At 49.3% G+C, this 17,223-nt stretch overlaps 1 protein-coding gene across 4 annotated transcripts in view; it reads right to left on the minus strand.

Moving 5' to 3' along the window:
• Positions 1-17,223, minus strand: part of LOC123763421 (girdin) — a 55,202-nt gene that overhangs the window by 10,534 nt on the left and 27,445 nt on the right. For 2 of the 4 annotated variants that reach the window (XM_069303062.1, XM_069303060.1), the window contains 4 exons: positions 16,112-16,310; positions 13,424-13,568; positions 8,248-8,325; positions 3,523-3,639 (listed from right to left, as the gene is read on the minus strand). In XM_069303062.1, coding sequence (XP_069159163.1) covers positions 3,523-3,639; positions 8,248-8,325; positions 13,424-13,568; positions 16,112-16,310 — 539 coding nt within the window. The remainder of the gene's footprint in view (positions 1-3,522; positions 3,640-8,247; positions 8,326-13,423; positions 13,569-16,111; positions 16,311-17,223) is intronic. The other 2 variants (XM_069303061.1, XM_069303063.1) reach the window with 2 other exon arrangements.

A 17,223-nucleotide genomic window follows, 5' to 3' on the forward strand; every position in this document is an offset into this window, starting at 1 on the left:
CGTGTCCAGCTTATAAGCCTATACTTGCATAAACCACAAGTGAAGATAAACAATCTTTGGACAACACCCACCAGTGGGACTCGAACCCAGAAAGCACAACTACCTTCCAGTAGCTGGCATAACTAGTATGCTTTAACCCACTACGCCATCAGACCTTACAAAAGAAGTAGATAGTTCGAGATATATATATCTCAAACATCTCTACCTCCCGAAGGCACCAGATGAGTGAGGGAGGTATATCTCGAACTATCTACTTCTTTTGTAAGGTCTGATGGCGTAGTGGGTTAAAGCATACTAGTTATGCCAGCTACTGGAAGGTAGTTGTGCTTTCTGGGTTCGAGTCCCACTGGTGGGTGTTGTCCAAAGATTGTTTATCTTCACTTGTGGTTTATGCAAGTATAGGCTTATAAGCTGGACACGAGTTCTCTCACATTGACAGTGGCTTGACGAAAATTGCAGATTGACCCCTCACTCATCTGGTGCCTTCGGGAGGTAGAGATGTTTGAGATATATATATCTCGAACTATCTACTTCTTTTGTAAGGTCTGATGGCGTAGTGGGTTAAAGCATACTAGTTATGCCAGCTACTGGAAGGTAGTTGTGCTTTCTGGGTTCGAGTCCCACTGGTGGGTGTTGTCCAAAGATTGTTTATCTTCACTTGTGGTTTATGCAAGTATAGGCTTATAAGCTGGACACGAGTTCTCTCACATTGACAGTGGCTTGACGAAAATTGCAGATTGACCCCTCACTCATCTGGTGCCTTCGGGAGGTAGAGATGTTTGAGATATATATATCTCGAACTATCTACTTCTTTTGTAAGGTCTGATGGCGTAGTGGGTTAAAGCATACTAGTTATGCCAGCTACTGGAAGGTAGTTGTGCTTTCTGGGTTCGAGTCCCACTGGTGGGTGTTGTCCAAAGATTGTTTATCTTCACTTGTGGTTTATGCAAGTATAGGCTTATAAGCTGGACACGAGTTCTCTCACATTGACAGTGGCTTGACGAAAATTGCAGATTGACCCCTCACTCATCTGGTGCCTTCGGGAGGTAGAGATGTTTGAGATATATATATCTCGAACTATCTACTTCTTTTGTAAGGTCTGATGGCGTAGTGGGTTAAAGCATACTAGTTATGCCAGCTACTGGAAGGTAGTTGTGCTTTCTGGGTTCGAGTCCCACTGGTGGGTGTTGTCCAAAGATTGTTTATCTTCACTTGTGGTTTATGCAAGTATAGGCTTATAAGCTGGACACGAGTTCTCTCACATTGACAGTGGCTTGACGAAAATTGCAGATTGACCCCTCACTCATCTGGTGCCTTCGGGAGGTAGAGATGTTTGAGATATATATATCTCGAACTATCTACTTCTTTTGTAAGGTCTGATGGCGTAGTGGGTTAAAGCATACTAGTTATGCCAGCTACTGGAAGGTAGTTGTGCTTTCTGGGTTCGAGTCCCACTGGTGGGTGTTGTCCAAAGATTGTTTATCTTCACTTGTGGTTTATGCAAGTATAGGCTTATAAGCTGGACACGAGTTCTCTCACATTGACAGTGGCTTGACGAAAATTGCAGATTGACCCCTCACTCATCTGGTGCCTTCGGGAGGTAGAGATGTTTGAGATATATATATCTCGAACTATCTACTTCTTTTGTAAGGTCTGATGGCGTAGTGGGTTAAAGCATACTAGTTATGCCAGCTACTGGAAGGTAGTTGTGCTTTCTGGGTTCGAGTCCCACTGGTGGGTGTTGTCCAAAGATTGTTTATCTTCACTTGTGGTTTATGCAAGTATAGGCTTATAAGCTGGACACGAGTTCTCTCACATTGACAGTGGCTTGACGAAAATTGCAGATTGACCCCTCACTCATCTGGTGCCTTCGGGAGGTAGAGATGTTTGAGATATATATATCTCGAACTATCTACTTCTTTTGTAAGGTCTGATGGCGTAGTGGGTTAAAGCATACTAGTTATGCCAGCTACTGGAAGGTAGTTGTGCTTTCTGGGTTCGAGTCCCACTGGTGGGTGTTGTCCAAAGATTGTTTATCTTCACTTGTGGTTTATGCAAGTATAGGCTTATAAGCTGGACACGAGTTCTCTCACATTGACAGTGGCTTGACGAAAATTGCAGATTGACCCCTCACTCATCTGGTGCCTTCGGGAGGTAGAGATGTTTGAGATATATATATCTCGAACTATCTACTTCTTTTGTAAGGTCTGATGGCGTAGTGGGTTAAAGCATACTAGTTATGCCAGCTACTGGAAGGTAGTTGTGCTTTCTGGGTTCGAGTCCCACTGGTGGGTGTTGTCCAAAGATTGTTTATCTTCACTTGTGGTTTATGCAAGTATAGGCTTATAAGCTGGACACGAGTTCTCTCACATTGACAGTGGCTTGACGAAAATTGCAGATTGACCCCTCACTCATCTGGTGCCTTCGGGAGGTAGAGATGTTTGAGATATATATATCTCGAACTATCTACTTCTTTTGTAAGGTCTGATGGCGTAGTGGGTTAAAGCATACTAGTTATGCCAGCTACTGGAAGGTAGTTGTGCTTTCTGGGTTCGAGTCCCACTGGTGGGTGTTGTCCAAAGATTGTTTATCTTCACTTGTGGTTTATGCAAGTATAGGCTTATAAGCTGGACACGAGTTCTCTCACATTGACAGTGGCTTGACGAAAATTGCAGATTGACCCCTCACTCATCTGGTGCCTTCGGGAGGTAGAGATGTTTGAGATATATATATCTCGAACTATCTACTTCTTTTGTAAGGTCTGATGGCGTAGTGGGTTAAAGCATACTAGTTATGCCAGCTACTGGAAGGTAGTTGTGCTTTCTGGGTTCGAGTCCCACTGGTGGGTGTTGTCCAAAGATTGTTTATCTTCACTTGTGGTTTATGCAAGTATAGGCTTATAAGCTGGACACGAGTTCTCTCACATTGACAGTGGCTTGACGAAAATTGCAGATTGACCCCTCACTCATCTGGTGCCTTCGGGAGGTAGAGATGTTTGAGATATATATATCTCGAACTATCTACTTCTTTTGTAAGGTCTGATGGCGTAGTGGGTTAAAGCATACTAGTTATGCCAGCTACTGGAAGGTAGTTGTGCTTTCTGGGTTCGAGTCCCACTGGTGGGTGTTGTCCAAAGATTGTTTATCTTCACTTGTGGTTTATGCAAGTATAGGCTTATAAGCTGGACACGAGTTCTCTCACATTGACAGTGGCTTGACGAAAATTGCAGATTGACCCCTCACTCATCTGGTGCCTTCGGGAGGTAGAGATGTTTGAGATATATATATCTCGAACTATCTACTTCTTTTGTAAGGTCTGATGGCGTAGTGGGTTAAAGCATACTAGTTATGCCAGCTACTGGAAGGTAGTTGTGCTTTCTGGGTTCGAGTCCCACTGGTGGGTGTTGTCCAAAGATTGTTTATCTTCACTTGTGGTTTATGCAAGTATAGGCTTATATATATATATATATATATATATATATATATATATATATATATATATATATAAGAGCAGTATACTCACGGTGTCAAACCACTGGAGGAGAGCGTTGGCACGCTTGTGGGTGGTGGAGTAGCAGTCGTGGGCGTGCTGGTGGCGGTCCGTACTCTGCATGTCCGTGAACACGTACTCCGTCGCCTGCTGGAGACACAACACACTTACACCTCCTCCATACTACACTCTCCCTCCTGCCACGGCACACACCTGCTGCATCTCTTACACGTGTGTATGTGTGTGTGTGTGATTGAAGCAGGTGTGTATGGACAAGTGTCTACTACATCCGTGTCTGCGTCAGATGTGTTCATCAAATGAGTATGCGACATGTGTGCGTATGTGACAGATGTGTGCTACAAGCGTTTGTGACAAATGAATCTACTGCAAACCTGCTGCGCACATGTGACAGGTGTGTGTATAGCGTGTAACAGTTGTGCTAACCTATTAATACTTAACTACCAGTGACTACTAGGGGGTGGTTGTGGATCGAGGTGGCTTCCACAACTTCTCCTTCCAGTGAATTCAACTTGTCGACCGCGGATCAAGGGTTCGAGTATTTCCTTACGTATCTTTGACTTTTAAGTCCTGAGCTTCCCGCTTTCCCTCAGTTTAAAGAAGATATCTTGATCCACCTTGTCTTTTTCCCTTCAGTATCGTGGATGATGTGCTCATGTCTCCCCTTATTTTCTCTTGACTCTCTAATGTTAAACTCCCTCACTGGCTCTCTTTCTCTCTCTCTCTCTCTCTCTCTCTCTCTCTCTCTCTCTCTCTCTCTCTCTCTCTCTCTCTCTCTCTCTCTCTCTCTCTCTCTCTCTCTCTCTCTCTCTCCCTGTGTGCTGTGCTGTCCAGAGATCAGATTACACAGGAGTAATTAAACATGTGTGTTATGAAGCGGGAGAACACAGGCGCTGGGTGCTCTGTGTCCGGAACACTGCCCAAGCGCTTCCGTCATGTTCCTGAACACTCAGGTGTTCACCAGGTGAACATTGTTCATGAAATAGATTTCCATCACCGTGTCTGTTATGTTACACCGCGTTCTACAGCAGCCCGTGTTCTACAGCAGCCCGTGTTCTACAGCCGCCCGTGTTCTACAGCAGCCCGTGTTCTACAGCAGCCCGTGTTCTACAGCAGCCTGTGTTCTACAACAGCCCGTGTTCTACAGCAGCCCGTGTTCTACAACAGCCCGTGTTCTACAGTAGCCCGTGTTCTACAGCAGCCCGTGTTCTACAACAGCCCGTGTTCTACAGCAGCCCGTGTTCTACAGCAGCCCGTGTTCTACAGCAGCCCGTGTACTCCAGCCGCCCGTGTTCTACAGCAGCCCGTGTTCTACAGCAGCCCGTGTTCTACAGCAGCCCGTGTTCTACAGCAGCCCGTGTTCTACAGCAGCCCGTGTTCTACAGCCGCCCGTGTTCTACAGCAGCCCGTGTTCTACAGCAGCCCGTGTTCTACAGCAGCCCGTGTTCTACAACAGCCCGTGTTCTACAGCAGCCCGTGTTCTACAACAGCCCGTGTTCTACAACAGCCCGTGTTCTACAGCAGCCCGTGTTCTACAACAGCCCGTGTTCTACAATAGCCCGTGTTCTACAGCAGCCCGTGTTCTACAACAGCCCGTGTTCTACAGCAGCCCGTGTTCTACAACAGCCCGTGTTCTACAGCAGCCCGTGTTCTACAGCAGCCCGTGTTCTCCAGCAGCCCGTGTTCTACAACAGCCCGTGTTCTACAGCAGCCCGTGTTCTACAACACACCATGCACCACAACACACCATGCCCCACAACACACCATGCCTCACAACACACCATGCCCCACAACACACCATGCACCACAACACACCATGCCCCAACAACACACCATGCCTCACAACACACCATGCCTCACAACACACCATGCACCACAACACACCATGCACCACAACACACCATGCCTCACAACACACCATGCACCACAACACACCATGCACCACAACACACCATGCCTCACAACACACCATGCACCACAACACACCATGCACCACAACACACCATGCCTCACAACACACCATGCACCACAACACACCATGCACCACAACACACCATGCCTCACAACACACCATGCACCACAACACACCATGCACCACAACACACCATGCACCACAACACACCATGCCTCACAACACACCATGCACCACAACACACCATGCCTCACAACACACCATGCACCACAACACACCATGCACCACAACACACCATGCCTCACAACACACCATGCACCACAACACACCATGCACCACAACACACCATGCCTCACAACACACCATGCCCCACAACACACCATGCCTCACAACACACCATGCCTCACAACACACCATGCACCACAACACACCATGCACCACAACACACCATGCCTCACAACACACCATGCACCACAACACACCATGCACCACAACACACCATGCCTCACAACACACCATGCCTCACAACACACCATGCCTCACAACACACCATGCCTCACAACACACCATGCACCACAACACACCATGCACCACAACACACCATGCCTCACAACACACCATGCCTCACAACACACCATGCCTCACAACACACCATGCCTCACAACACACCATGCCCCACAACACACCATGCCTCACAACACACCATGCCTCACAACACACCATGCCTCACAACACACCATGCACCACAACACACCATGCCTCACAACACACCATGCCTCACAACACACCATGCCTCACAACACACCATGCACCACAACACACCATGCCTCACAACACACCATGCCTCACAACACACCATGCCTCACAACACACCATGCACCACAACACACCATGCACCACAACACACCATGCCCCACAACACACCATGCACCACAACACACCATGCACCACAACACACCATGCCACACAACACACCATGCACCACAACACACCATGCACCACAACACACCATGCACCACAACACACCATGCCACACAACACACCATGCACCACAACACACCATGCACCACAACACACCATGCCACACAACACACCATGCACCACAACACACCATGCACCACAACACACCATGCCCCAACAACACACCATGCCCCAGCAACACACCATGCACCACAACACACCATGCCACACAACACACCATGCACCACAACACACCATGCCTCACAACACACCATGCCTCACAACACACCATGCACCACAACACACCATGCACCACAACACACCATGCACCACAACACACCATGCACCACAACACACCATGCACCACAACACACCATGCCACACAACACACCGTGCACCACAACACACCATGCCACACAACACACCATGCACCACAACACACCATGCACCACAACACACCATGCCCCAACAACACACCATGCCCCAGCAACACACCATGCCCCAACAACACACCATGCCCCAACAACACACCATGCACCACAACACACCATGCACCACAACACACCATGCCACACAACACACCATGCACCACAACACACCATGCACCACAACACACCATGCACCACAACACACCATGCCCCAACAACACACCATGCACCACAACACACCATGCACCACAACACACCATGCCACACAACACACCGTGCACCACAACACACCATGCCACACAACACACCATGCACCACAACACACCATGCACCACAACACACCATGCACCACAACACACCATGCCCCAACAACACACCATGCCCCAACAACACACCATGCACCACAACACACCATGCACCACAACACACCATGCACCACAACACACCATGCCACACAACACACCATGCACCACAACACACCATGCACCACAACACACCATGCCCCAACAACACACCATGCACCACAACACACCATGCACCACAACACACCATGCACCACAACACACCATGCACCACAACACACCATGCACCACAACACACCATGCACCACAACACACCATGCACCAACAACACACCATGCACCACAACACACCATGCCCCAACAACACACCATGCACCACAACACACCATGCCCCAACAACACACCATGCCACACAACACACCATGCACCACAACACACCATGCACCACAACACACCATGCCCCAACAACACACCATGCACCACAACACACCATGCCCCAACAACACACCATGCACCACAACACACCATGCACCACAACACACCATGCACCACAACACACCATGCCACACAACACACCATGCACCACAACACACCGTGCACCACAACACACCATGCCCCAACAACACACCATGCACCACAACACACCATGCACCACAACACACCATGCACCACAACACACCATGCCCCAGCAACACACCATGCCCCAACAACACACCATGCACCACAACACACCATGCACCACAACACACCATGCACCACAACACACCATGCACCACAACACACCATGCCACACAACACACCATGCACCACAACACACCATGCACCACAACACACCATGCCCCAACAACACACCATGCCCCAACAACACACCATGCCCCAACAACACACCATGCACCACAACACACCATGCACCACAACACACCATACACCACAACACACCATGCCACACAACACACCATGCACCACAACACACCATGCACCACAACACACCATGCACCACAACACACCATGCCCCAACAACACACCATGCACCACAACACACCATGCCCCACAACACACCATGCCCCAACAACACACCATGCACCACAACACACCACACCTCACAACAACCGACAGCCCACACCTGCCACTGTACACACCTGCCCAAGACTGCCATAGCGGGTGTCAGCGCTGTGTTCCCGCTGTGGAGTAGTGCTGTGTCTGACCCCTTCATCTCTCTGCCCGGAAGAGAGTGTCCACAACATCACTACAACCTCCTCCACACCCCCCTCAGCCTCCCCAATACATCACAAGTATGACACAAGGAGTTAAACGAATTCTCACATTTCCACTCATCTCCCTGGATGGTTAATGTGATGAAATATGCAGGCGATGAGTCACAATAACGTGGCTGACGTATGTTGACCAGACCACACACTAGAAGGTGAAGGGACGACGACGTTTCGATCCGTTCTGGACCATTCTCAAGTCGATTAAATATCTCAAACTTGGACTCTGGCTACAAGTATCTCTGTGTTACAGGGTGAAATAGGGTGTACTAGGGTGCACTAAGGTGTACCAGGGTGCACTAGGGTGTTCTAGGGTGCACTAGGGTGTATTAGGGTGTACCAGGAGAATGTTTTCTCATATTAAAATATGCTGTATTCATCTTAGCGTGTTGATGGTATCTAACTCCCTTTAAAAGGATTGAAGTCAGCATGTTCGCTGGTAAATGAATTATATAATGTGTGTGTGTTAACGCAGGCAAATCATAACATAGAACGAAAAGGCAATGTAAAGGATCTGGGTGTACTCATGTCGGAAGACCTTACCTTTAAAGAACACAATAAAGTAGCCGTCACAACTGCAAGAAAAATGACAGGTTGGATAACAAGAACTTTTCACACTAGAGATGCTATACCGATGTTGATACTTTTCAAAACGCTTGTGCTATCTAGAGTGGAGTACTGCTGCACAATGACAGCCCCTTTCAAAGCTGGAGAAATTGCTGACCTAGAGAGCGTGCAGAGATCCTTTACTGCTAGAATCCACTCAGTAAAACATCTAAATTACTGGGACCGACTAAAGAGCCTAAATCTGTACTCCCTTGAGCGCAGGCGGGAGAGATACATAATAATTTACACGTGGAAAATAATTGAGGGGCTGGTCCCAAACCTGCACACAGAAATAACACCACATGAGACCAGAAGACATGGCAGGATGTGCAGAATACCCCCGTTGAAAAGCAGAGGTGCAACAGGTACTCTGAGAGAGAACTCTATCAACATCAGAGGCCCGAGACTGTTCAACACGCTTCCACTACACATAAGGGGCATAACTGGCAAACCCCTCACAGTGTTCAAGAGAGAACTGGATAAGCACCTCCAAAGGATACCTGATCAACCAGGCTGTGACTCATACGTCAGGCTGCGAGCAGCCGCGTCTAACAGCCTGGTTGATCAGTCCAGCAACCAGGAGGCCTGGTCGACGACCGGGCCGCGGGGACACTAAGCCCCGGAAGCACCTCAAGGTAGGTAGGTGTTTGTGTGAATATGGGGAGTGAGGTTTAGCTCCTCATGCCCCGCCTGCCAGCCTGGTCGAACCTGTTGGGCATTAATTTAACCTTTAACGAATCTGGCTTTAAAGTTTTGGATGGAGGTGGCTTCCACAACTTCTGGGAGGTTTCCAGTCTTAAGTGTTTTAATGAAAACCTTATTAAGTGGGTGACAAGTGCCTATGCACCTTCCTTCAATGGTCACGGTGATATTAAGTCTGGTCCAATGGAGTTTGTTGCTTCCAATTCCTCCTTTCTAACCTCCTCCACAGTGACTACTGTGTCCTCCAGTGTTTCCTCTAGCCTCTTAACCCTGGTCTCCAAGCTGGCTCTTTTGTAACGACCTCCTGAAATCTTGAATCCAGTCCTCTCATACTTCTTTGTCGTTCTCAGAGAGAATTCCGCCTGGTCTTTACCACCTGATAATCTGTTCTCTTACCGCTACTTTCATCTTTAAATTACTATATCTATTTACTATTTGTGCCTCCTGGATGGTGATGTTAGCTCTTGGACCCCGCCTCTCTGTCGGTTGTCTTATGTACTTACCCCGGCCTAATTTTCTGTATCATATTTACCACACACTGTCTCGCACACACACGCATCCCGAGGATGCAGCTCGTGGCAGGTGTGTAATTCCTAGGTACCTATTTGCTGCGAAGTAAACAGAGGCATCAGGTGAAGGAAACAATGCCCATTTTTTCGGCCGCGGCGGGGAATCAAGGCAGAAATAAATGGAAGAAAGGGAGAGGGGAGAGGTGGGAGAGGTGAGAGAGAGAGAGAGAGAGAGAGAGAGAGAGAGAGAGAGAGAGAGAGAGAGAGAGAGAGAGAGAGAGAGAGAGAGAGAGAGAGAGAGAGAGAGAGAGAGAGAGAGAGAGAGAGAGAGAGAGAGAGAGAGAGAGAGAGAGAGAGAGAGAGAGAGAGAGAGAGAGAGAGAGAGAGAGAGAGAGAGAGAGAGAGAGAGAGAGAGAGAGAGAGAGAGAGAGAGAGAGAGAGAGAGAGAGAGAGAGAGAGAGAGAGAGAGAGAGAGAGAGAGAGAGAGAGAGAGAGAGAGAGAGAGAGAGAGAGAGAGAGAGATAGAGCCAAAGAGACCCTCAGACACCCCCTACAGTGCTACGAAGCCATCACAACCCCCCAACACCATATAACCTCACCCCCCCTCACCCCTCACAGAGACTCCTCACCCCTCACCTTGCACCTCACACAGGAGGGAGAGAGAGAGCTCACTGACACAGACCATTTCCTCTGACCTCTCACACACAACACACCTTAACGGCCCGGTCTCCAGACCCGATACACAGACCACCTTCCGTCAGGTGCTCTGTGTATCGGCTGTTTTGTACACAAAAAAGGTGTTATAAAAGCGAAAAAGCCACAATAAAACTGTTTTAAAAAGGAATTTTGTTATATTACAATCTTCTGAGGGTAAATTATTGGGAATTATAACTAGGAAGACTTGAATGTTCTCTACTGTGAACACCGGAATGTTCTTCACTGTGATGTAGAGTTATAAAGACAGACCCTTGATAATAAATTATCAACTTGAGTATACACTGAGAGGTGCACCACATTCCGCTGTGTATACTCACATAAAGTATACTCTTGATCTGGACTATGTTCACAGCTAAAGTATACTCGTTGCTTGGTCAGTAAAGCTACTGTGGGGACCTTAACAGGTCATGGGTCTTAAGGCCTATGACCTTCCAGAAGGTCATATAGGCTTTAAGTCCAACAGCAAAGAGGATAAATTGGTTAATTGTCTGTTGTGATGGACCTCAACCGCCCTCCCAAGGCTGACAGGTCTCAAAACTAAACCAAATCATGGAAACCAAAATCAGCCAAGGTTGAAATGGTTGTTGCTTGTAGGTGGGTGTTGTAGGTGGGTGTTGTTGGTGGGTGTTGTAGGTGGGTGTTGTAGGTGGGTGTTGTAGGTGGGTGTTGTAGGTGGGTGTTGTAGGTGGGTGTTGTAGGTGGGTGTTGTTGGTGGGTGTTGTAGGTGGGTGTTGTTGGTGGGTGTTGTAGGTGGGTGTTGTTGGTGGGTGTTGTAGGTGGGTGTTGTAGGTGGGTGTTGTAGGTGGGTGTTGTAGGTGGGTGTTGTAGGTGGGTGTTGTTGGTGGGTGTTGTAGGTGGGTGTTGTTGGTGGGTGTTGTAGGTGGGTGTTGTAGGTGGGTGTTGTAGGTGGGTGTTGTAGGTGGGTGTTGTAGGTGGGTGTTGTTGGTGGGTGTTGTAGGTGGGTGTTGTAGGTGGGTGTTGTAGGTGGGTGTTGTAGGTGGGTGTTGTTGGTGGGTGTTGTAGGTGGGTGTTGTAGGTGGGTGTTGTAGGTGGGTGTTGTAGGTGGGTGTTGTAGGTGGGTGTTGTAGGTGGGTGTTGTAGGTGGGTGTTGTAGGTGGGTGTTGTTGGTGGGTGTTGTAGGTGGGTGTTGTAGGTGGGTGTTGTAGGTGGGTGTTGTAGGTGGGTGTTGTAGGTGGGTGTTGTAGGTGGGTGTTGTTGGTGGGTGTTGTAGGTGGGTGTTGTAGGTGGGTGTTGTAGGTGGGTGTTGTAGGTGGGTGTTGTAGGTGGGTGTTGTAGGTGGGTGTTGTAGGTGGGTGTTGTAGGTGGGTGTTGTAGGTGGGTGTTGTAGGTGGGTGTTGTTGGTGGGTGTTGTTGGTGGGTGTTGTAGGTGGGTGTTGTAGGTGGGTGTTGTAGGTGGGTGTTGTAGGTGGGTGTTGTAGGTGGGTGTTGTAGGTGGGTGTTGTAGGTGGGTGTTGTAGGTGGGTGTTGTTGGTGGGTGTTCTAGGTGGGTGTTGTAGGTGGGTGTTGTAGGTGGGTGTTGTAGGTGGGTGTTGTAGGTGGGTGTTGTAGGTGGGTGTTGTAGGTGGGTGTTGTAGGTGGGTGTTGTAGGTGGGTGTTGTAGGTGGGTGTTGTAGGTGGGTGTTGTAGGTGGGTGTTGTTGGTGGGTGTTGTAGGTGGGTGTTGTAGGTGGGTGTTGTAGGTGGGTGTTGTAGGTGGGTGTTGTAGGTGGGTGTTGTAGGTGGGTGTTGTTGGTGGGTGTTGTAGGTGGGTGTTGTAGGTGGGTGTTGTAGGTGGGTGTTGTAGGTGGGTGTTGTAGGTGGGTGTTGTAGGTGGGTGTTGTAGGTGGGTGTTGTAGGTGGGTGTTGTAGGTGGGTGTTGTTGGTGGGTGTTGTTGGTGGGTGTTGTAGGTGGGTGTTGTAGGTGGGTGTTGTAGGTGGGTGTTGTAGGTGGGTGTAGTAGGTGGGTGTTGTAGGTGGGTGTTGTAGGTGGGTGTTGTAGGTGGGTGTTGTAGGTGGGTGTTGTAGGTGGGTGTTGTAGGTGGGTGTTGTAGGTGGGTGTTGTAGGTGGGTGTTGTAGGTGGGTGTTGTAGGTGGGTGTTGTTGGTGGGTGTTGTAGGTGGGTGTTGTAGGTGGGCGCTTAGTGACGCCAACAGCCGCCAGGGGGACACAGAGAGAACAAAATCTAAACACTCGTACAAATTTTCCAAACAATTTTCAACAAGACTTTTCCAGCGTCGCCAAATTTTAGAGAAGACCTTTCTAAATAAAACAATTTGCCCGAGGATGTTATTTTTGTCGTTGACGATGATATAGTTAGGTAGGTAGGCATGATAAATAGACATGATAGGTAGGTAGGCATGATAGGTAGGTAGGTAGGTAGGTAGGTAGGTAGGTAGGTAGGTAGGTAGGTAGGTAGGTAGGTAGGTAGGTAGGTAGGTAGGTAGGTAGGTAGGTAGGCATGATAAATAGACATGATAGGTAGGTAGGTAGGTAGGTGCGTGCGTGACACGTTACCTTATTAAGGGTGTCGATCTCATTAGGGGCGCAGTAGGGGAAGGTGACGTTGTCGAGGTACCGCTGCGCCCCCTGAATGTTCTGGCCAGCTGCCACCAAGTTGTTCCTCGTCTCCGCCGCCACGCTGTACCGGATCTCCAGGTCTCTGTTGGGGCAACAACGGGGCGTTAGACGCGTTAGTTTCGGGGCAAACAACGGGGCTTCAGACTCGTTAATCTCAAGGCAAACAACGGGGCTTCAGACTCGTTAGTCTCGGGACAAAGAACAGGGCAGAACAGAGCAGGAGGAAGAACAAGGGCTTGAAGCAGAACATGGCCACACAGTGGGCGGCCCTGTCCTCGTCTCCTCAGTCCTCTCTACCGCTACCTTTTGTCTCTGTCTCTGCTTTATGTTCTAATCTAGTTTTGGGGGAGAGACGAGCGGGGCGCTGTGATTACCTCTTGTCCTGCCCCCCCTCCTGTGGCCTCTAGTGGCGCCTCTACTGGGGCACCCAGAGGCTCCCTCTTGAGGGCCACCTCTGAGGAGCTCCCTCTGGAAGGGTTCCTCTAGAGGTTTTCTCGGAAAGTGCTTAGTATCTTCTTGCATCGTTACATGGAAGGAAAGAGAGAGAGGGAGGGAGACAGAGGGAGAGGGAGGGAGAGAGAGAGGGAGGGAGAGAGAGGGAGATGGAGAGAGAGTGAGAGGGAGGGAGGGAGAGAGAGAGAGATGGAGAGAGAGTGAGAGGGAGAGAAAGACGTCATGGCAGCGGCAGTAATCAAGAAACAAAGGGTCCGGACGAACCAGAAAGTTGGAAACCTGTGAGAGAGGTTAAGAAAGAATTATAAAAGAAATCAAAGAAACCCGCACTGTACCCGCACTGTACCCCTGCACTGTACCTGCACTGTACCTGCACTGTACCCCTGCACTGTACCCGTACTGTACCCCTGCTGTACCCCTGCTGTACCAACACATAAGGGTGAAGAACGACCAAGCTTCAGCTGGCATCCTTAAGATGATACACGACCTGAGAGACAAATTGCTCCCAGCTGAAATTGGCCAACATTCCCAGGAAGACAAATATGCATGTTTTATTCTTCTCTTTAAGTGCCAGAGAAGCGCTCCTAGCAGTGTAAGGGTTAAGGTCCCCTTAAGGTCCAGTGTAAGGGTTAAGGTCCCTCTTAAGGTCCAGTGTAAGGGGTTAAGGTCCCCTTAAGGTCCAGTGTAAGGGTTAAGGTCCCTCTTAAGGTCCAGTGTAAGGGGTTAAGGTCCCCTTAAGGTCCAATGTAAGGGTTAAGGTCTCTGAACTAGCAGTGTAAGGGCTAAGGTCCCTGAACTATCAGGCGCCTCTGAGAGTCGCCAAAGACAGACACTGTGAGTGGCAACAGTGATCAATGTTGCCACAGGGTGAGGTTAATAACCTGCCTGATTGATGCTTGTCTGTGGCCCGATGTCGTAGGCTTATGTCGGGCTGGTCGGGGGCTGGTCTGAGGCTGGTCTGAGGCTGGTCTGAGGCTGGTCTGGGGCTGGTCTGAGGCTGGTCGGGGGCTGGTCTGGGGCTGGTCTGAGGCTGGTCTGGGGCTGGTCTGAGGCTGGTCTGAGGCTGGTCTGGGGCTGGTCTGAGGCTGGTCGGGGGCTGGTCTGGGGCTGGTCTGAGGCTGGTCTGGGGCTGGTCTGGGGCTGGTCTGAGGCTGGTCTGAGGCTGGTCTGAGGCTGGTTTTGAGTGGCCTCCAGGACAGAACCTGGGAAGGGAACTATCAGGGGGAAACCACCAAGCCATTACGACTATATACCCCTGATAAGCGGTCAGGATAAGGATTTGGGATGGGACGGAGGGAAAGGAATAGCCTGGCCTCCATATGAACACAAAACCAGATATAACAGATACTCACTTCTCTCATACTCACTACAAACTCTCGTGAGACATGAGTCAAGCCTCATGTTTCTACTCATAGTGAGTTTACATAATAAAAGCTTAATTTTTACTCATTAGAGCTTTGATAAAAGCTTAAGTTTTTATCAGCAGTTACAAAGCTCCGTCTAACAGTGTTCATTAGTGAGAAAAAATGAGATGGGCGTCAAGTTCGCCCTGATAATGAGACAGAAAGTTGCAATATTGCATTATATACGCAACACATTTGGCCTCATTTGCGGCCATAAAGGTCATTAAACTCTGATGCAAAGTTCACAAGCAAGAGTTCGATACCCATATGTTCGATACCAAGACAGACCACCAAGTACCACATCACATTTACGCAAATAAAACATACATCACCACCTCCTCTCTGACGCTCTCTAGTTGCTTATCAGAGCGATTGGGCAATCAGAACTCCATCAAAGCGGATCAGAACAGTTTTCCACTCCCGGAAGGTGTCAGGCAATCAGGAATAATAATGTAGTCTTCCTCCTGTTAACATGGGAAGGTTATGTAAGGGTTGATAGGACAATCAGGGCAGAGGGGCGTGTACTCAAATGGTAGAGATGACTGGCAGATCTTCAGGACAATCAGGACAGAGGGGCGTGTACCCACATAGTAGAGATGGCTGGCAGATCTTGAAGACAATCAGGACACAGAGGGGCGCGAGTACTCACATGGTAGAGATGGCTAGCAGATCTTGAAGACAATCAGGACAGAGGGGCGCGAGTACTCACATGGCAGAGATGGCTGGCAGATCCTGAAGACAATCAGGACACAGAGCCACGAGTACTCACATGGTAGGTATAGTGGGAAGGTCCTGCCACTTCTGCACGGCTACCGCCAGTTGCCTACAAGCGTACTCCAGCATCATCTGGGCTTGTCGCCACTTGAAGTTCGCTTCCATAATCCGCCCTCGGTGGGCCTCCAACTCGTCCAACTCGGCCTCCAACCGGTTCTCCGCGGCTGAACCGTACTGGCCTCCAAACATCCGGTCTACGGGAGTTCATGGAGGCGTTAGTGACTCGTGAGGCAGGAGGTATGAGGTATGAGGCAAGAGCACAATGAGGCAGGGAGGAAACTCACACACCAACATATATTAATCACATAAATAACTCATAATAGTAGACTTAAATTCGCCAAAATTAGATTTGGAAAATGTCTGAAATAATATGTTCACTTGTAGCAGAGTTACAGACGAAGTGAACACCTTGGAGAACAGGTAGAACATGAACATAGGGACAGACAGATACCTTACACAGGACCTGCTTATAGTGTTCACCAATGTTCTAGTCTCTGCAGAATGTTCTCACTTCAGTACATGGTAATCATCCATTTGGAGAACATATGTTCTTCACTCATAGCACAACATGTTCTTCTGGGGTGAAGAACATGTGTTCTTCACACCAGAAGAACAGATACTCGCACTTAATATCGTGTACTCACCCAAGAGGTCGTGTACTCACCCAAGAGGTCGTGTACTCACCCAAGAGGTCGTGTACTCACCCAAGAGGTCGTGTACTCACCCAAGAGGTCGTGTACTCACCCAAGAGGCCGTGTACTCACCCAAGAGGTCGTGTACTCACCCAAGAGGTCGTGTACTCACCCAAGAGGTCGTGTACTCACCCAAGAGGCCGTGTACTCACCCAAGAGGCCATGTACTCACCCAAGAGGTCGTGTACTCACCCAAGAGGTCGTGTACTCACCCAAGAGGTCGTGTACTCACCCAAGAGGCCGTGTACTCACCCAAGAGGTCGTGTACTCACCCAAGAGGTCGTGTACTCACCCAAGAGGCCGTGTACTCACCCAAGAGGTCGTGTACTCACCCAAGAGGCCGTGTACTCACCCAAGAGGTCGTGTACTCACCCAAGAGGCCATGTACTCACCCAAGAGGCCGTGTACTCACCCA

The sequence above is a fragment of the Procambarus clarkii genome, chromosome 49 (assembly GCF_040958095.1).
Source record: "Procambarus clarkii isolate CNS0578487 chromosome 49, FALCON_Pclarkii_2.0, whole genome shotgun sequence".
NCBI classification, from domain to species: domain Eukaryota; kingdom Metazoa; phylum Arthropoda; class Malacostraca; order Decapoda; family Cambaridae; genus Procambarus; species Procambarus clarkii.